Source organism: Pristis pectinata, chromosome 1, assembly GCF_009764475.1.
Source record: "Pristis pectinata isolate sPriPec2 chromosome 1, sPriPec2.1.pri, whole genome shotgun sequence".
NCBI classification, from domain to species: domain Eukaryota; kingdom Metazoa; phylum Chordata; class Chondrichthyes; order Rhinopristiformes; family Pristidae; genus Pristis; species Pristis pectinata.
The window spans coordinates 143,511,104-143,532,538 of record NC_067405.1 but is presented as its reverse complement, the minus strand read 5'-3'; the positions used below and the strand labels follow the sequence as shown (position 1 = coordinate 143,532,538).

The window sequence follows — 21,435 nt, the reverse complement described above, 5'->3', positions numbered from 1 at the left end:
CTTCCCAGGGCACCAATGCTCAAGACGAGAGGGCATGGCTTTAAGGTATTGGGTGGGAGGTTCAGGGGAGATGTCAGAGGGAGGTTTTTCACCCAGAGAGTGGTTGGTGCATGGAATGCACTGCCTGGGGTGGTGGTGGAGGCAGATACATTGGACAGGTTCAAGTTTTTTGGATAGGCACATGGAGGAATGTGAGATAGAGGGATATGCGGGAGGAAAGGGTTAGATAGTGTGAGGGTGGTTTGATGAACGGCACAGCATGGTGGGCCGAAGGGCCTGTTTTGTGCTGTATGGTTCTATGGTTCATCTTAATTATTCATATAGATGACGAACAGTAGAGGACTCAGCACTGATCCCTGTGGTACACCACTGGTCACAGGCCTCCAATCTGTGAAACAACCATCCACTACCACCCTCTGACTCCTACCACCAAGCCAATTCTGTATCCAGTTGGCTAGCTACCCCGGATCCCATGTGATTTAACCTTCTGGATCAGCCTACCATGTAGGGCCTTGCCAAAGTCCATATAGACAACGTCTGCTACCCTACCCTCATCAATTCTCTGACCACCTCTTCAAATTAAAAAAAATTCAAAGTCATGAAACACAGTTTCTCGCACACAAACACAGTATCCCTAATCAATTCTTGCTTTTCCAAATGCAAACAAGGTCTATCTCTCAGAATCTGCTGGGGTACTTTTCCCTGGAGTCCAGTCTCAGTTGAAGTCTGCCGTTTCTGTACTGTTGGGGGAAAGGGGTGGGTGCCCTTTTTCAGATGAAGCTTAAATCCAGGACTCCACCTGCTCTGCAGATATAAATGATACCATTGCACTATTTAAGAGGATATGAGTTATCCAGATGTCCTGGCCAATGTTCCTGCCTCAACCAACATTACCAAGTGGTCATCTGGTCGTTATCACATTGCTGTTTGTTGGATTTTGCTGTTCATAAATTGGCTCTTGGCTTTCTTATATTATAACATTGATTATCCTGTAAAAAGTACATCATTTTTTGTAAAGTGCTATAAGATGTTCAAGTTGTGAAACTTGCAATATAAATGCAAGTCTTTCTCTTCCAAAAATTGACATAATCACCACTGTGTATCGAGTCCTGATGCGTGTTCAAGCTGAGGCAACAGTCTGGTCATTGGATCAACGGGACACTGGTTTAGTTTGGGGAGAAATGTTGCCACGTTCCTGCATTCTGAAAACCTGTCCATCAAAAGTACTCCATTGGCAGTGAAGCAAATTAGGATATCCAGGGTTTGACAGACCGTGTAACTGTAAATTTATCCTTTCAAGAATGAGATTTGTATATTTTACTGTTTCCCCTTTCCCACTTCTGTAGGGATTAGTATCAATAAATGCCTAATAAAATAAATGGGCTACATTCCCTTAATCTCACATCAACATTAAGCAGATCAAGAGCACTGCAATGGACTCTGTGCTCCTGAGCTGAGAGAGAGTGGGCCGGCATGTAATGACTCCCGCTGTGAGAAGTTACGTGTGTGCACATCATTGTCCAGTGAACTGGATCCAAGGGAGAGTTAGCACCTTCAGAATAACACAGCATCCATTATCGCTGGCTTAAGCCACCAGAAACTGCCTTTTGGCAAGTGTGTCAATGTATTACTGATGTCTTCACACAGCTTTATGTAGCATCTACAAACACATCAATGTACTTGTGCTCCAGAATAATTTGTTGTGCAGGAGTTATGTGTAAATCCCAGTGTAACTAATTCAATCTGCTGGAATTTTGTTTTTTTATCTAGGAATTGTCAAAGGTTTAGTGTTCTCATTCTCCCAGTGGCAAACAGCTCTCAAACGGAGAGCAGGTTGGAGAATCACTTCTCTCCATTTTCAGCTCCCACATTCGGAGTCGGAGTCCTGGAGTTGTACAGCACAGAAACGGGCCCTTCGGCCCAGCTCCTCCCTGCTGACTGTGACACCTATCTATGCTAATCCCATCTGCCCAGATGCAGGGAGCAGCATCAATCACTACACACAGCCTTATTTGACCGCTCAATGACCTCATCTTTGCCAGTCAAGAGAGCCTGTGGAGCATTGTTCTTAAATTTGTCTGCCTGCATCTGTCATCTGTATCCTATATCTGCATGTAAGCTGTGAGCTTAACCAGTGACCCCGCAGTCAACCCACTTTCAGTGTAGACTGAGTGTCGAGCGAGAGTGGGTCATCACCCTAGCACTTACTTAGTCTTTCTCACTGAATTGCTCCACTTTGCTTGTTGTGAGCCACATTGTTAGCATCGTCTTTGGAACTCCCGGCTGGTCTCCTTCCCTGCCTCCCTTCCTTTGCCAACGTTGCTCCCTGACATATCTGTCAGCAGTCAGTGACCTGCCCTCTGGTCAAGAATATCCACGATGCACCAGACTTTCAAAACCTGAGCCTCTGTACCTCCCTCTGCAACTGGATCCTCGACTTCCTTATCGGGAGACCACATTCAGTGCGTATCGGTGGTAACATCTCCTCCTCGCTGACAATCAACACAGGCGCACCTCAAGGATGCGTGCTTAGCCCACTGCTCTACTCTCTCTACACTCGTGACTGTGTGACTAGACACAGCTCAAATGCCATCTATAAATTCACTGATGACACCACTGTTGTTGGTGGAATCTCAGATGGCGACGAGGAGGCGGACAGGAGTGAGATGAATTGGCTGGTTGAGTGGTGTCACAACAACAACCTCACACTCAACGTCAGCAAGACCAAGGGTTGATTGTGGACTTCAGGAAGGGGAAGTCGGGAGAACACACACCGGTCCTCATTGAGAGGTCAGCGGTTGGAAGGGTGAGCAGCTTCAAGTTCCTGGGTATCAACGTCTTCGAGGATCTATCCTGGGCCCAACACATTGATGTAATCATGAAGAAGGCATGCCAGTGGCAGGCCAGTTTGAGGAGATTTAGTATGTCACTAAAGGCTCTTACAAATTTCTATAGCTCTACAGTGGAGAACATTCTGACTGGTTGATTCACAGCCTGGTATGGAGGCTCCAATGTGTAGGATCACAAGAGGCTGCAGAGGCTTATAGACTCAGCCAGCTCCATCACGAGCACAACCCTCCCCGCCATCGAGGACATCTTCAAGAGGCGGCGCCTCAAGAGGGCGGCATCCTTCACTAAGGACCCTCACGACCTGGGACATGCCCTCTTCTTGTTACTACCATTGGAGAGGAGGCACAGGAGCCTGAAGACCCACACTCAATGATTCAGGAGCAGCTTCTTACCCTCCGCCACCAGATTTCTGAACGGTCCATGAACGCTACCTTGTTATTCCTTTTCCCTTTCACACTATTTATTTTGTGGTTTCTAGTAATTTCATGTCTTTGCACTGTACTGCTGCTGCAAAACAACAAATTTCACGACATATAAGTCAGTGATAATGATTCTGACCTGATGTGACATGGTGAATCCGCTTGTTTGCCTCCCATTGTCTCACCCTCTGTGGAACAGTCTGCTTGTTCAGGTTGTGCCTCTGTTCACCCTTTGAAGCAAGAAATGGGAATTAATGAAACTGCAGGACAAATTGCTTGTCACTAATGCACACATTATCCCAATCAATCTGTAAATCCTGCTGATTTAGAAGTGTTCATCGTGTCACCCATCTGCCTTCTCATTTCCAGAGAAAAGAGCCCTAGTTTCTGCCTTTCCTGATGGTTCTAACTTCTCGGTTCTGGGATCATCCTTGTAATCTTTTTCTCACCTTTTTTTAAGCTGTGCCTTGTCCAATTAGACCTGATCTAACAGAGGTTCTAAATTGTAATTAGTTTATTTCTGTCAAATGCACCAAGATACGGTAAAAAGTTTTTGTTTGTGTGCCATCCAGACAGATCATTCCATACACAAGTACTTCGAGGTAAGGGGAAAATAAATGCAGAATATAATGTTACAGTTACGGAGAGTGCAGTGCAGGTAGGTAAATAAAGTGTAAGGGCCACAACGAGGTAAATTGAGAGATCAAGAGTTGATCATTATCGTATAAGAGGTCTATTCAAGTTATAACAGCAGGATAGAAGCTGTCCTTGAGTCCGGTGGTACGTGTTCTCAAGCTTTTGTATATTCTGCCCGATGGGAGAGGGGAGAAGAGAGAATGACTGGGGTGGGAAGGGTCTTTGATTATGTTGACTGCTTTCCTGAGGCAGCGAGAAGTGTGGACAGAGTCAGTGGAGGGGAGGCTGGTTTGTGTGATGGACTGGGCTGCGTTCACAACTCTCTGCAATGTTTTGCAGTCTTGAACAGAGCAGTTGCCATACCAAGCCATGATGCATCAGGATAGGATGCTTTCTGTGGTGCATCTATATAAAAAAAAATTGGCGAGCATTCGCCTCTTGACTTCTGTCTTCCGGCAGTAAGTAGCCATGTAGGGCTTCTACAGGCGGTTTGGGTTGAGGTTTCCAAAGGTGCACTCCCCTCTACGTGAAAAAATTTCTTCTCATCTCTGTCCAGACTGGCCGACTTTCATTTTGAGACAGTGACTACTGGTTCTGGGCACCCAAGCCAAAAGGGGCATCATCCCCACATCTCTCCTATTGAGCCCTGTCAGAATTTTGTAAGTTTCTTTAAGTTCACAGCTTATTCTTCTGCCTAGTCTACCTTAGTATGACAAACCCACCATCCTAGGAATCAATTTGATGGAACCTTGTCTGCACTCTTTTCATTGCAAGAAATCCCTTCTTTAGTACCTGATTTGGTCTCCCTATCCAAGAAATCCCTTCGTGGGTAGGGAGACCAAATCTATCCATAATATTCCATAGGTGGTGTCAGGAGTCCCAAATAATTGGTTTTATCAAGCCATCTTGCAATAAATGCAAATAAATTATTTATCTCCTTGCTTGCTGAACATGTATATTAACTTACAGTGATTTGTGTAGGGTCTTCTGAACACCAACACCTTAAAACTCTCACCATTTAAAAACAAAGTGCTCTGCATTTCAGTTGTTCCAGCAGAAGTGGATGGCCTTGTATTTTTCCACATTATATTCTGTCTGCCATGACCTTGCCCATTCACTGAATGGCTTGCTGAATTCTCTCTGCATCCTTCTCACCTGCACTGATACCCAGCTCCGTATCATCAGTACATGTGGGAACCTTGTATTTGATCCTTTTGTCCAAGTCACTGATACAGATGGTACACAGCTGGGCGCCAGCACAAATCCCAGCAGCACCCCACTGTGGTCACAGCTTTGCAACCTGAAAATGTTTATTCCAGCTTCTTTTTAATTCCTCAACCCATGCCAGCATGTTTCCCACCATACCCTGTGCTCTAGTTTTGTTTAGTAACTCCTTATTGAAGGCCTTCTGAAAGTGCACATTCACCACATCAACTGGTTCACACTTATCTATTCAGTTAACTATAACTTCAAAAATCTCTAATTGTCACCTGTTCCTTTTCATAAATCCATGTTGATTCTCCAAACAGCCCTCCCTTTCCTCTGCGGAAAATATGATGTGGGAAAATGCAAGGCCATCCACTTTGGCTGGAACAACTGAAACATGGGGTATTTTTTTTAAATGGTGGGAGTTGGAAAGGTCTTGGTGTTCAGAAAACCTTTGCTTTTCACCCCCTGAACTCTGCTTCCACAGCATCAAACGTCCCAAAGTGCTTTACAGCCAATGAAGTCCCCCTGAAGTGTAGAACTGTTGGGGCATAGGGAGTAATTGGTTTATTACTGTACAGTGAAAAGCTTTGTGTGCATGCCATCCAGACAGATCATTCCATATGTAAGTACGTTGAGGTAGTGCAAGGAAAAAGCAATAACAACGCAGAATGTAGTGTTACAGTCACAGAGGAAGTGCAGTGCAGGTAGACAAATAAGGTGCAAGGGCTATGATGAGGTAGATTGTGAGGTCAAGAGTTCATCTTTACAGTACAAGAGTCTTAAAACAGCGGGATAAAAACTGTCCTTGACCCTGGTGGTTGTGTTTTCACGCTTTTGTATCTTCTACCCGATAGGGGGAAGAAGAGGGAATGACTGGGGTGGGAGGGGTCTTTGATTATGTTGGCTGCTTCCTCGAGGTATCGGGAAGGGAAGTATAGACAGAGTCAGTGGAGGGGAGGCTGGTTTTCGTGATGGACTGGGCTGTGTTCACAACCCTGTGCAATTTCTTGTGGTCTTGGGCAGAGCTGTTGACATGCCAAGCTGTGATGCATCCGGACCGGATGCTCTCTATGATGCATCTATAAAAATTGGTGAGGGTCAACGGGGACATGCAGAAATTCCTTAGCCGTCTGAGGAAGTAGAGGTGCTGGTGCCAAGTTCTGCCCAGCAAGTTCTCGCAAGCAGCAACGTGATACTGACTGGATAACCTGCCCCCAGCCATGTTAGCTGAGAGTTAAATGTCGGCCAAGGCACCAGGGAGAACTCCCTGTTTTTAGAACAGTGCCAGAAGGTCCTTTACATCCACCAGGGAGAGCAGTCAGAGGATTCCTCATTTTCAGATGATGCTCGTGTTCAGTAAAATATCTGAGATGTCATTGTGATCTGTTGGTAATTTAGACTTCCCGGTGGATTCACTGTTCTACCGCAGCATGACAGTGCAGTGCAGAAGTTTAATTACTTCTGGCTAAGTGTATGGATTTTCCGTGGATTAAGGATGGGCCAACAGTGCACATTCCCAGTGGATTTTCATTGCTGCACTTGGTGACAGGGTACAAATTGCAGAGACTTTAGGAAATATCAAGCAGATTAAGTGTCAGCGTTCCTCGTCAACAAGAGGGGACATATTGCTCTTGCCTGTGAATAATACAAATTGCCGTCTCCCTTTATGTAAGCCTCGGATTGAAGCGGCAGAAATCATGGCGGTTTTTATTCTCATTGTTTTCACTTTTTATGGTTCATGTTTATAGAACTGCAGACATGTTCTTAACCTGGTATAAATGAGTATTATTGTGATAACCGAGTGAATCACTGGGCTACACTCCACAGAAGACCCTCCTGTGGGCATTAAGTCATTGAGTACAACCCTCCAGTTACTCAGTCAGTGGTTGTGTCTGTATTTCCAACAGTACAGAGGAAAACCCACTTAACCCCACCCTATGTTTGCTGACACTCTAAGCAACGTGACTCCTTTATTTCTCTCCTGGATGGCTGCAATGGCATGGTGAAGTTAATTCTCATGTGCCAGGGCTTTAGTCAAGAAACTATAAAGCAGTTGTTAATTTGCCTGGTAGCTTTATTTCAGGATTTGATGATAACAATCTCTGGTGGTTAACTTTTGTCTTGGACCTAATTTGGCTCAGTGGGTAGCTGTCTCAGTACTGAGGCAGAGAGTTGTGGGTTCAGTGTCCCACCAGAGACCAGAACACAAAACATAGTTGTGTTCCCATTCAGCACTTGGTGTGCTGGACCAGTGGGTGAGGTGGCCAGAGAGGGTGGACGTGGAAGATACCGTCCACAGTCTTGAAGAGGAGCAGTGAAATGTCAGTGTCTGTCAATAATTATCCCTCAACTAACTTCATTTAATGATCACATTGCTGTTTGTGAGAGCTTGCTGTGCATAAGTTTGAGTCATGTAGTGATACAGCACAGCAGCAGGCCCTTCGGCCCAACTCATTCATGCCGACCAAGACGCCCATTTAAACTAGTCCCATTTGCCTGCGTTTGGCCCATATCCCTTTAAGCCTTTCCTATCCATGTATCTGTCCAAGATCACCAATTGCCACACTTCCTACACTAAAGTACATTGAGACATTGCAAAGTCAAGAAAGACGCTATATAAATGCAAATCCTTTCAGCCATTTGCAGTCTTTAACAGAGGGTAAAGGAGGACTTGCAATGAACAACCTCAGCAGGGTTTTGATGGCTGTCTGTGCCTCTGAAGCAGAAGACCCAGCAGGTTTCATTGTGTTAATGTGTCAGCATTCCTGGGTGCTCCTCAACTGTTGGCAGAATTTTATCTCAAGTGCACATTCAAGTAGTACTTGGAGGGCTTTTTGAGTGTATGCTTTGTAATCAATATTGCTGTTCCAAATGAACATCTTCAACTGAATTGAACATTGTGTGGTGGGTTTAAACTGATTTGCTGACCCTTCTGGAAGATTTTAGAATTAAGAAAATAAAAACATTTCCTTCTGTTCAATTTAGTTATGGTATGTACTTTCAAATCTTCTCTCTATCTGATGACTTATGGTCTAGATGGGGTCATGAGAGAGCAGGGAACAGCCCATAGTGACATGAGCAGAATCTGTAGCTGCACTCCAGTGCTCACTGATTGATCCAGTTTACTTTGACAATTACTCTTCTCTTTAACTCCCCTCCCCTCCTTTTTCCTCATTTCTTTTCAAACCCATGCTCAGCACTGCCTAACTCGAGGAGATACCACAGCAGTCTGGCTGGCAGGTGGGGGCAGTTCTGTTGGTCCTTGGCAGTAGCACTGGCCATAGGCTTGAGGTAGGGAGTGCAAGAGTGTTGTAACCAGGGCTGGGGAAGGATTGAGTAAGTCCTTTGAGATGAAGTCAGTGATCCCAGCCAGTGTACTGAGAGCCAGCTCTTGGATCAGACATGGACAGAGCACTAACAGTGAAAACTTAACTCCAAAGCAGATGGTCTTTTTAAAAAAAAATTGCTTTGTCACATTTGAGACTGCAGTCAGCAGAGTTTTCAGTGTTCTGGAATGGCCTCACTTAGAGCCTATTGTATTTGACAACTGTGAGAATAGATTTTATTTCGTATCCTCTTCAACCATTCTAGTTGGTATTTGCCATCTGATTTTTCAGTCGTTATATATTTCTGACAAAGAAGTTCAGTCATGGGTTGAAAGAAACATGGTACCAACAAATCTGACATGACAGGAGGTAGATTCTGAAGGAAGCCATGAAATTAGCCCTGGTGAGAAAGGCCACCCTTCCTGAAAACCTATTGCAACCCTTCTGATCAAGTTTCAGACTTGAAGTGTCAACTCTTTTTCTCTCTCCACAGCTGCTGCCTGACCTGCTGTGTTTCCAGCACTTTGTTTTTATTTCATATTTCCAGCATCTGCAGTTTTATTTTCTCTATTAATATTGCATTTTTATTATTAATATTTAATGTTATAACCCACAGTGTACATGGCAAAGGAGTGATTTTATTATCCTTATTTGTTATTTTAGTTAATTATTTACTTGAAAGTGATCTTTTGTAAGAATAATTGGAACAAGACATTTTAAATAATCCGTATTGGTTTATTATTGTCACATATAGAACATTACAGCACAGTACAGGCCCTTCGGCCCATGATGTCATGCTGACCTTTAACCTACTCTAAGATCTATCTAACCATTCCCTCCCACGTAGCCCTCCATTTTTCTATCATCCATGTGGCTATCTAAGCGTCTTCTAAATGTCCCTGATGTATCTACCTCTACCAGCACCCTTGCCAGCGCATTCCACGCACCCACCACTCTGTGTGTGTGTGTGTGTGTGATAAAAAAACATGGCTCTGATATCCGCACCCACCCCCCCCCCGTACTTTCCTCCAATCACCTGAAAATTATGCCCCCTTGTGTTAGCCATTTCTGCCCTTGGAAAAGGTCTCCGACTGGCCACTCGATCTATGCCTCTTATCATCTTGTACACCTCTATCAAGTCACCTCTCATCCTCCTCCTCTCCAAAGAGAAAAGCCCCAGCTCACTCAACCTATCCTCATAAGACGTGCTTTTCAATCCAGGCAGCATCCTGGTAAATCTCCTCTGTACCCTCTCTAAAGCTTCCACATCCTTCCTATAGTGAGGTCAGGGTTGGGGAATCAAGAACCAGAGGGCACAGGTTTAAGGTGAGAGGCGAAAGATTTACAAGGGACCTGAGGGGCAATTTCTTCACGCAGAGGGTGGTAGGTATATGGAGTGAACTGCCAAAGGAAGTGGTTGAGGCAGGTACATTAACAGGCAGTCCCTCCAGTCCTGGCAATATCCTGTAATGTTTTCTATACTCGTTCCAGCTTAATGGCATCTATCCTATAGCAGTGCGACCAAAGCTAAAGACAGTATTCCCAAATGTGGCTTCACCAACGCCTTGTACAACTGCAACATAACATTCCAACTTCTATACTGAAAGCCCTGACTGATGAAGGCCACGGTGCCAAAAGTCGTCTTCACCACCCTGTCATCCTGTGTCTCCTTGGAATTTTATATTTGTTTTTTGCTCTTTCTCCCGAAGATAATATTTGGAAGGACTGCTGCCAGTGAACCTTCTCCAACAGTGGCACTCAGTATCTGCTCAACAGCAGGGGTATTCTGGGAACGATGGGCCAACTGGCCCCCAGCTGAGCTATTATTCTGAAGTCAGATGACAAAATCTGAGCTGTGAACTCCAACTGGCCATGTACCAGAGACCAGTGTAAGCTGCTGGTCTGACTGACATCAGCAGACAACACTGGGCCTTGCGCTTGACTTTCCCAGGTAGTTCTGACTCTGATCGTTGACTTCCTATCTTCAATGATATAAACACTGCTTCTCTCTTCCCAAAAAGGTGGAATTCTTTGAGCCATTCTGGGATAGCAGTGATCCCCGGTTTGGAGAAGTCGGAGCGAGAGGTTGGAAGGCATGGATGCGGCAGCAGGAAAAGGGCGGATGGGTTATCCTGAACGAGGAAGGTGAGTCACTTTCTGACGTGTACTTATTCTGCTTAATTCATTGTACTTTATTGGAATTGGTTTATTATCGTCACTTGTACCGAGGTACAGTGAAAAACTTGTCTTGCATACCGATCGTACAGGTCAATTCATTCCACAGTGCAGTTACATTGGGTTAGTACAGAGTGCATTGATGTAGTACAGGTAAAAACAATAACAGGACAGAGTAAAGTGTCATAGCTACAGAGAAAGTGCAGTGCAATAAGGTGCAAGGTCACAACAGGATAGATTGTGAGGTCAGAGTCCATCTCGTTGTATAAGGGAATTTGTGTTACTGGGAAGGCTGGTATTTAATGCACATCCCTAACTGTCCTTAAAGGTGCTGGTGTCCTCTCCTGTAGTCCTTCCACCATGATGTTGGATATAGATTTCCAGGATTAAGACCTATTGACAAAGAATGACCAGCAGTATATTTCACGATGATGTCTCCAAGCCTGGGCGGTGTGTCAAGTTCCTTGAGTGTTGTTGGACCTGCGCTCCTCCGGCAAGTGGAGAGTATTCCATTCACACTCCTGACTTCTGTGGAAAGGTCTTGGGGTGTCAGGAGGCGATTCACTTGCTGCCAATTATGCAACTGTTTCTGTACTTAGTTATGTACCTCATCCAGGTATGTTTCTGTAAATATTTTCTTGCTGAAATTTGCTCTCCCAGGTCCTTGGCACCAAGCCCCTCCTTTGAGGCAGACCTTTCCCCGATTATATTTTTTTAATCAAATATTTGATTAATCTAACAGAGAGGCTTGTGGCGCCGTCGCCTCTGAGTCAGGTCACCATTTCAAGTCAACATCCAGAGCCTGAGCACATAATCTTGGTGATATTTCAGCAGAGGTCTGAATAAGTGTTGCATTCTTGGCAGTGCCCTGCAGTACAATGCTTTACTGGTTGACAGTCACGATCCCATGGAACAATTGGCATGAGTTCTCTTAACGTACCAAGCAATATTTTTTCTTCAACCAAGGTCATAGAAGCATCACCTGGTGGTCCATTCTTTCTGTTTATGGGACTAGCCTGCTCACGGTTGTGCTTGATTGTGTGGCAGGGACTGAATTTCAGAAGGAATTCATTCTTTATGAAGATTTTGTAAGTTTAAGGCTGGATTGGAAATGTATCATTTTACTTCCTCTGCCTCTTATTCTATTTCCTTCCCTCCAACCTCTTAGGAAACACAGTCAGTCATCCCAATCCCAATGATTTTTTCCACCTTGTTCCTGATGCTTTACTTTTTTGTATAATGTTGGAGGATACTGATGCCTTGCTGTTGATGTTTGCCAGTGAAGTGGGGATTGATACTGAAACCAAAGGTATCCTGGTGTCTTCAGCACCACATTCAGGCACTCCTGTTCAGGAGTTTGCTCTCCTCTAGAGGAACTTCCTCACCTCGAGTGGTGCCATTGAATGGCTCTGCACAGCAAGAGGCCAATGTGCTCTTTGATAAAGCTGTCCAATTAATTCTGTTCTTTCTCCCTTGATCTGCCTTTGTTCCCCCCACCCCCTCCGGTTATTTATCCAGTTCCCTTTTGAAAGTTACTGTTGTATTTCTAATCGTAACTCATGCACGGTATTATTAGACTCTTGAAGGTACCTCAGGATGAACCCTTGATATCCCAAATTACCTCATTGTGGCCCTTAGACTATACTTATCAAGCTGCTCTGCACTTTCTCTGTACAGTAACTTTCTCTGTAACTCTATATTCTGCATTCTGTTTTTTTTTTAACTACCTCGATGTAATTATGTCTGACATGATGTGTCTGGATGGCACACAAACCAAAAGCTTTTTACTGTATCTCTCTACATGTGACAATAATATACCAAGATTACTTTTTTTAAAAAAGCTACTCAAGCTCACGATTTAGTTCATTGCCCCTGTTACCCTAAGTCTGTGTTTTCTGATTATTTGTCCTATGGCAAGTGAGAGCAAGTTCTCCTTATTTACTATATCAAAATCTTGAATGGGCTTTGGGCACACCGATCAGAACTCTCCACTGCTCTAAGGAAAACAACACCACCCTCTCCAAATTCAATCAGTGCAATCCCTTCCCTCTGCAACCATTTGAGTAAATTTCCTCTGCACCTTCTTCAAGGCTCAATGTCCAAAGAGATGGACCTTGTCCATTTCCCTCCACAGATGCTGCCTGACCTGCTGAATTCCTCCCGCAGCTCGTTCTTTTGCTCCGGACTCCAGCATCTGCAGTCACTTGAATCTCCCTTGTTCCAGCAAATGAACGATTTAAAGTTTTTTGCCTTGTTTCTTTGCTTCTCTATTTCGATTCTGTTCTTAAACGGAAGAGTCACATTTTACCTTCTGACGACCATCCGAAGTGGAAGCCATAGAGAGGTTGCAGAGGAGACTTACAAGGACGTTGCCTGGATTGGGGAGCATGCCTTATGAGGACAGGTTGAGTGAACTCGGCCTTTTCTCCTTGGAGCGACGGAGGATGAGGGGTGACCTGATAGAGGTGTATAAGATGAGAGGCATCGATCGTGTGGATAGCCAGAGGCTTTTTCCCGGGGCTGAAATGGTTGCCACAAGAGGACACAGGTTTAAGGTGCTTGGGAGTAGGTACAGAGGAGATGTCAGGGGTAAGTTTTTTACTCAGAGAGTGGTGAGTGTGTGGAATGGGCTGCCGACAACGGTGGTGGAGGCAGATACGATAGGGTCTTTTAAGAGACTGTTGGATAGGTACATGGAGCTGAGTAAAATAGAGGGCTATGGGTAAGCCTAGTAATTTCTAAGGTAGGGACATGTTTGGCACAGCTTTGTGGGCCGAAGGGCCTGAATTGTGCTGTAGGTTTTCTATGTTCTAACCTGTGCTGCCACTACAGAAACTCGTGTACCCAGGCTCAGGTATTCCTGTTCCTGCCTCACTTTTTAAAATCCTCTCCCTTTAACTGGAACAGGCGATGAGGAAGAAGAGGATGAAGATGGAGACGAGCTCAAGGACAAGTCACTACCCAAGTGGCAGCTCTGGATGCAGGTGGAAAGTGCCCGTGACTCCAAGCACTGGTTGCCATGGCGAGCCAGTAAGGCAAAAGGCCAAACTGAGGAGGACTGCGAGGATCCTGATAGGCAGGTGAGTCAAACTGTTTGCATCCACAGTGGAGCCCAGATCTCAGGATGGGAAGCAGCAGTCAGTTACCCAAGTTCTATTGAATTTGTACAGTTGAAACCCCTTTGCAAACCTCGCCAATGGGGAAAAACCCAGTCAAAGATGCTTTGAGGCCAATTATCCCATTATTTTAAACTTCTCATCCATATCCATACCATACACCCCTGGTTACATTTTCCACCCACCATGTAAACCCCAGCTCATCCGTAATTCATCCAAAGACGTACGGGTCAGGAAGTTGTGGGCATGCTATGTTGGCGCCAGAAGCGTGGTGACACTTGCGGGCTGTCCCCAGAACACTCTGCACAAAAGATGCATTTCACTGTGTGTTTCGATGTACATGTGACTAATAAAGATATCTTCTGCTGTCCACGAGCTTACTTGTATCGTACAGTTCACCCCTGTGCTGGCTGTCCAACACCAGGTGTTGGTCTGGCTTCACCTCATTTGTGAAATGGTTTTCAAACCCTTCCCTCACACTCACATCTCTGTGCCCCTCCACTTCTGATCTATTGCAGATTCCCAATTTTCTTTGGTCCAACAATTGTGCCTTCAATTGCCTTGGGACTTGAGTTCTGGAATTGCCCGCCTAAACTTCTTCAAGTGGAGTTACAGGTGCAGTGAAAAACTTGCTTGCAGCAGTGTCACAGGCACGTAGGTACAGATAACAGAACTTAAATTATACATAACATTATACTATACAGTGAAATAAGAAAAAAAACTTGCCGTTGCACAGACCTTAGCGCAAAATCAAAACACAGACACAATAAGAGACAAGTCCACGGCAGTGCAAGAGGTGGTCCGTAGTGTTCTGTTGCTGAGGTAGGGTTAGGGTTATGCAGGTCGGTTCAAGAACCTGATGGTTGTAGGAAATTAGCTGTTCTTGAACCTGGTGGTGTGGGACTTAAGGCTTCTGTATCCCCTCCTGCAATGAAAAGCGGGCATGACCCAGATGGTGGGGATCCTTGATGACAAATACCGCCGCCTTGAGGGAGCGCCTCCTGTTGATGCTGTCACTGGTGGGAAGGGCTGTGCCTGTGATGAACCGGACTGTGTCCATGACCTTGCAGCCTCTTGCATTACTGTACATTGTAATCATTGTATCAGGCCATGATGCACCAGTCAGGCTACTTTCAACAATACTTTCACTGACCCACCCTTTGAGCCTGTGTACATCTCTTTGGAATATTCTTTGACCAAATCTGTCGGAAAAAGAGACTTGTAAAGCTTCAACGTTCCAAAGCACTTTATGGTCAAAGAAGTTCTTTCAAGGGGTAGTATGTTGTAATGTGGCTGTGGTGGCAACTCGTATTTTGTGCCAACAGCTCCCTCAAACAGCAGTGCAACGTTAGCCAGATAATCGATCGTGGTGACTGCAGATGCTGGGATCTGAAGCAAAAAACAAGCCACTGGTGGAACCCAACAGGTCAGGCAGTATCTGTAGAGCCAGGGGGACAGTCAGCGTTTCGGGTTGAGACCTGTGTGACCCAGAACGTCGACCATCCACTTCCCTCTATGGATGCTGGCCGACCCACCGAGTTCCTCCAGCAGTTTGTATTTTTTTTTGCATCTGTTGTAGTGATTTTGATTTGAGTAATTAATATTAGCCAGGGAACCGGAGATATCTCTCCTGTTATCCTTTGAAGTAATGTCCTAAAAGTAATTGAAACAGGCCCTTCAGCCCTAGGTCTGCACTGACCATCAACCACCCACTTGCACTAACCGTACCTTAACCCATTTTATATGTTTCCCACATTTCCAATCAACTATCCCATGGGTCTACCTCTCATATACAAACTTGGGTTGTTTTCTCTGGAGCGACAGAGGCTGAGGGGAGACCTGAAAAAATTTGTAAGATTGAGAGGCATAGATAGAGTAGACAGCCAGTATCTTTTTCCCAGGGTCAAAATGTCTAATACTAGAAGGCATGCAATTAAGGTGAGAGGGGGAAAGTTTGAAGGAGATGTGTGGGGCAATTTTTTTTACACAGAGAGTGGTGGGTGCCTGGAACGGGTTGCCAGGGGTGGTAGTGGAGGCAGATACAATAGAGGTACTTAAAAGGCTCTTTTAGATCTGTACGTGAATGTGTAGAGAATGGAGGGACATGGGGACAGAAGGGAGTTGTTTAGTTAGGCATTTAATTACTAGCTAAATTAGTTTGGCGCAACACGTGGTTCGAAGAGCCTGTTCCTGTGCTGTACTGTTCTATGTTCTAATTTACAGTGACCAATTAACCTACCAGCCCATTGCTGTAGGATTTTTGTCACTGAGGGGTAGTGAAGGCATACCTGTCACATGTGCCTGGGGTGTGTCCCCAGGCCTGAGTCTGACCTGGGATAACGGCTCCTATTCAATGTGTGAAACGATCAGTTGGGTTCTCACAGCATCCTGGCCCATATTTATCTCCCAGTCACGCTCACTTGAAGAAAAAGATCACCAGGTCTTTACCACATTATTATTTGAGAGAGCTTCCCGAATAACTCCACCCCCCCCCCAGTTGATTATTGACTCCGTCTACACTTGCCGCTGCCTCGGTGAAGCAGCCAACATAATCAAAGACCCCACCCACCCCGGACATTCTCACTTCTCCCCTCTCTCGTCAGGCAGAAGAGACAAAAGTTTGAGAATACATACCACCAGGCTCAAGGACAGCTTCTGTCTCACTGTTATAAAACTCCTGTATGATAAAGGTGAACTCTTGATCTCTCAATCTGCCTTGTCATGGCCCCTGCATGTTATCTGTCTGGCTGCACTGCACTTTCTCTGTGATTGTAACACCATATTCTGCATTCTGTTTTGTTTTCCTTTTGTACTACCTTGATAAACTTGTGTCTGGAACGATCTGTTTGGATGGCGTGCAGACACAACCCGTGCGGGCACAATCCGTGCAGACACAATAATAAACCAATTACTTTGTGGTCTCCACCTTTGTTGCTAAAGTTTCCAGCTTTGTCACCTCCACCTCTCACCTCCCAGCCTCTCTCCTCCATCTGCCAATCACCTGGATCCACCTATCACTCGCCAGCTCTTGCCCCGCCCTTTCCCCTCACCTGGCCATCTCCCCTCCACTCCTTCAGTCCAGCTGAAGGGTCTCAGCCCAAAACGTCAACTGTCCCCTTCCCTCCACGGACGCTGCCTCACCCGCTGGGTTCCTCCAGCAGTTTGTCTTTTGCTTCATGTTGTTCATTTACCTTTCAAAAATCTATCACAAGACAAAGGAGCAGAAGTAGGCCATTTGGCCCATCGAGTCTGCTCCGCTACCTCACTGTGAGCTAAACTATTCTTCCATCTAGCCCCAATTCCCGGCCTTTTCCCCACATCCCTTGATACCCTGAATAATTAGATACCTATCAATCTCCTCCAATGATCGTGCCTCCACAGTTGTACGTGGCAATGAATTCCACAAATCCACGACCCTCTGGCTAAAGAAATTTCTTCTCATTTCTGTTCTAAGTGGGTACCCTCCAATTCTAAGACTGTGCCCTCTAGTCCTGGACTCACCCAGCAAGGGAAACAACTTCACCACATCTAGTCTGTCCACTCCTTTCAACATTCGAAATGTTTCTATGAGGTCCCCTCTCATTCTTCTGTACTCCAGTGAGTACTCTAATATCAACCTATGGTGAAGCCCTCAGCTCCCACAGTCTTTTTGGTGGGGGGAGAACTCTAGATTTCCACTGCCTCTTGTGTCACGTGTTTCCCTGTGGCCTTATCCTATTTCCACGAGTCTCAGTGTTAATAACACACCATTGAGAGGTAAATATGATCCTGCAGCTCCATCTAATGGTCTCGATCACAAATTGAGTCCCAGTTATAAACTGAACTTACCAAGGAGAGTGTATACAGTGGTTATGACACCTGTATTGATCCTGAGATCCCTCTGTGACAGTTTGAGAAAGGTAAGAAAAGCGTGAGAGAGAAACTTGCATTGTCATTAAAAGCCCATCTGGTTCATGAATGTCATAAGTCGTAGAGTCACACTGCAGGGAAACAGGCCCACCTCATCTCTGCCGACTGTCAAGTACCTTCCTGTACTTATCCCACTTGGACTGTAGCCTTGATTGAAGTATTCACCCCTGCCTCCGTTACCCTCTCAGGCAATACATCCAGACTGCAATCACCCTCTGGGTGAATTTTTTCCCCTCTGATGCCCTCAAATTTAGGAGCCAAGAGGTAATGTTGTAGCTACTGTATGTAGGACCCTGGTCAGACCCCACTTGGAGTACTGTGCTCAGTTCTGGTTGCCTCACTACAAGAAGGATGTGGAAGCCATAGAAAGGGTGCAGAAGAGATTTACTAGGATGCTGCCTGGGTTGGGGCGCATGCCTTATGAAAGCAGGTTGAGTGAACTTGGCCTTTTCTCCTTGGAATGACGGAGGACAAGAGGTGACCGGATAGAGGTGTATAAGATGATGAGAGGCATTGATTGTGTGGGTAGTCAGAGGCTTTCTCCCAGGGCTGAAATGGTGGCCACAAGAGGACACAGGTTTAAGGTGCTGGGGAGTAGGTATAGAGGAGATGTCAGGGGTAAGTTTTTTTTTTACTCAGAGCGGTGAGTGTGTGGAATGGGCTACGGGCAACGGTGGTGGAGGCAGATACAATAGGGTCTTTTAAGAGACTTTTGGATAAGTACATGGAGCTTAGAAAAATAGAGGGCTATGGGTAAGCCTAGTAATTTCTAAGGTAGGGACATGTTCGGCACAACTTTGTGGGCTGAAGGGCCTGAATTGTGCTGTAGGTTTTCTATGTTTCTAACCCTGTTGCTTCTCCCCATTAACTGATGCCCCCTTCATGGCAGGAAACCTGCCGTCTTCCCTTGTCCTGCCTACATGTGACTCCAGACCTGTTCCATTCTAGTTGACTTGACTGCCCCTGAAAGGACCTAGCAGATCATAGAATTGTTCCAGAGCAGGCAGAGGCACCTCAACCCATGAGACCATGCCAGCACTTTGTGTTCAGCCCCATTCCCCTGCTCTCTCCCTGTACCTGTGCAGATTTCTTTCTGTCAAGTACCCATCAGATTTCCTTTTGTTCTTTCCTCCACCCCAACAGGACAAATTGCACTCTGAGTCCAAAAAAGTTTTTTCTTTCCTTGCATTCTCCCTGCATCTGTGTCTATCTCTTAGTCATTGAACCACCTACTAATGGCCGGTAGGTTCCTGAGATAAAAATGTGGTGTGACACTCAGAGTCAAGAATTATTCGCAGCTCCAAACCTGTTCATAGAGTCATGGAGAGAGACAGCATGGAAACAGGCCCTTTGGCCCATCATCCCTATGCTGACCACCAACCACCCATTTACCCTAACCCAACATTATCCCACTTTCTGCCACTACCACCCTACACGTCTTGTGGAAGGAAACCAGAGCACCCTGGGGAAAACCCACGCAGTCACAGGGAGAACGTGCAAGCTGCTCATGCACACATTGCCAGAAGTCCAAACTGAACCCAGGTGTCTGGCACTGTGAGGCAGCAACGAGCTGTGCCACCCATGTACACATCCATACTAATCCAATCTAGTTATCTGCACTAATCCCATTTATAAGCACTTGCTCCATGGCCTTTTATGCCTCGGTGACTCAAGAATGCTTCTTAAATGTCTGTGATGCCCCTACTTGTTGTCTGCAAATGAAGAATTTGTTTTTGAGGGTTAAATACTGGGGAAGTTGGAAGTGCAAGTGTGTCAATTGGAAATAAGATTTCTTTATTAGTCACATGTACATCGAAACACACAGTGAAAAGCATCTTTTGCTTAGAGTGTTCTGGGGGGCAGCCTGCAAGATAGCATGCCCACAACTTCCTAACCCAGACATCTTTGGAATACGGGAGGAAACCCTCGCAGACACGGGGAGAATGTACAAACTCCTTACAGACAGTGGGCAGATTTGAACCCGGGTCACTGGCGCTGTAATAGCATCACACTAACCGCTACACTACAGTGCCTGCCTTACACTACCGTGCCCGTCAGCAAAAGAGATGGTGATGCAGTGCTTCAAGCTGGTTAAGTGATTCACACAGGGAATTACTTCTGGGTGCCAATGTCACACTGGTAAACAATCTGTTCTGCTTCAGACTGTTTTAAACGCGGAATGTGTTTTAAAATGTGGGAGCGTCATTCAGGTTTCCTTTTAATTATCAGGTGCTGTTTGACGACATTGGTTCCTCGATGTTCAGGATCTCCAGCCCAGAGCTGAAATTCCAGCTCATGTCCTCCTTTCTGCAGTTCCTGGGGATTCCGGCAGGGTCGGGCCTCCCCTGCTCCTGCCTGAACCTGGCGCTGGATGAGCCAGCCCTGTTTGGCAGCGGATCGGACTGCAAGAGGCTGCTCGACCAGTCAGACTCGCCCGCATCTGGGGTCGGCTGTGTCGGGTTCATGGCTGCAGAGCCCAGACAGAAGAGGGCAGCCGGGCACTGCAGGGCTGGAGAGGAGTTCATCCGGATCGTGTTTCAGCAAGCACTGCCTCAGTTTTCCGGGGAAGAGCGGTCAGAGTTGGTCCGGAGCTGGCTGCTGTACGAGAAGTCCAAGGTAGGATCAGGTACACTGGAGATTCCCATGTTTCCTTATCATGTCGAAGCAGGCCCATCGAGTCTATGCCAGCTCAGAGCAATCCCATTCCCCCAGTAATTTTCCCTGTAGACTATTTCCCCCTACATTCCCAGGAACCATTTCCCTCCCTACCGAATCCACCACTCGCCCACTCATGAGGGGCAATTTACAGTGGCCAGTTAACCAAGCGATCCGCATGTTGCGGATGAAACTGGAGCACCTGGGGGAAACCCACGCAGTCACAGAAGGCACGTGCAAACTCCACACAGACTGTAGGTCAGGATCGAACCTGGGTTGCTGGCACTGTGAGGCAGCACCTTACTGTGCCGATTAGAGCAGGTTTCGGGCCTTTTCCTTCTGCTTGGAGTTTCTCCCCTTCTGAAGTTGCTGATTCTGCTCCCCCGTTGCTCCCAAATTCCCTGTAGCTGACAAAACACAGCACAGGAACAGGCCCTTCGGCCCACCATGTCTGTGCTGACCATGATGCCAAATTAAACTAAACATATCTGCCTGCACATGATCCACATCCCTCCCTTCTCTACAAATTCACGTGTCTGTCTAAATGCTTCTTCAATACCAGTATCGTGTCTGCTTCTGCTACCACCCCTGGCAGCAACTTCCGGTCACCCACCACTCTGCGAGGGAAGCAGTGATGTTTCAGACCTGAAATATTAGCTGTTTCTCTTTCCACAGATGCTGCCTGACCTGCTGAGTGTCTCCAGCATTTTTTTTTTCTATTTCACCAATGCAGGTCATTAACCTATTACGTTGGTGGGGTCTTTCTGTGCAAAGATTGGCTGTTACATAAGAGAGAGAAGATTTCTTTATTAGTCACATGTACATCGAAACACACAGTGAAATGCATCTTTTTGCGTAGAGTGTTCTGGGGGCAGCCCGCAAGTGTCGCCACGCTTCCGGCGCCAACATAGCATGCCCACAACTTCCTAACCCGTACGTCTTTGGAACGTGGGAGGAAACCAGAGCACCCGGAGGGAGAACGTGTAAACTCCTTACAGCGGCCGGAATTGAACCCGGGTCGCAGGCGCTGTAATAGCGTTACGCTAACCACTGCACTGCTGTGCCTGCCCCTACATTTGCTTCCCGTGAAGACCCTGACACATAGTTGGTGCCACACAGCTTCTTAAACCTTGCCCCGAT

General features: G+C 46.1%; 1 protein-coding gene across 1 annotated transcript in view; it reads left to right on the top strand.

The window, feature by feature from the left end:
• The window catches only part of nrde2 (NRDE-2, necessary for RNA interference, domain containing), a 71,522-nt gene that overhangs the window by 40,863 nt on the left and 9,224 nt on the right, over window positions 1-21,435 (top strand). The window contains exons 8-10 of the mRNA XM_052013445.1: window positions 10,462-10,585; window positions 13,523-13,695; window positions 19,870-20,256. Coding sequence (XP_051869405.1) covers window positions 10,462-10,585; window positions 13,523-13,695; window positions 19,870-20,256 — 684 coding nt within the window. The remainder of the gene's footprint in view (window positions 1-10,461; window positions 10,586-13,522; window positions 13,696-19,869; window positions 20,257-21,435) is intronic.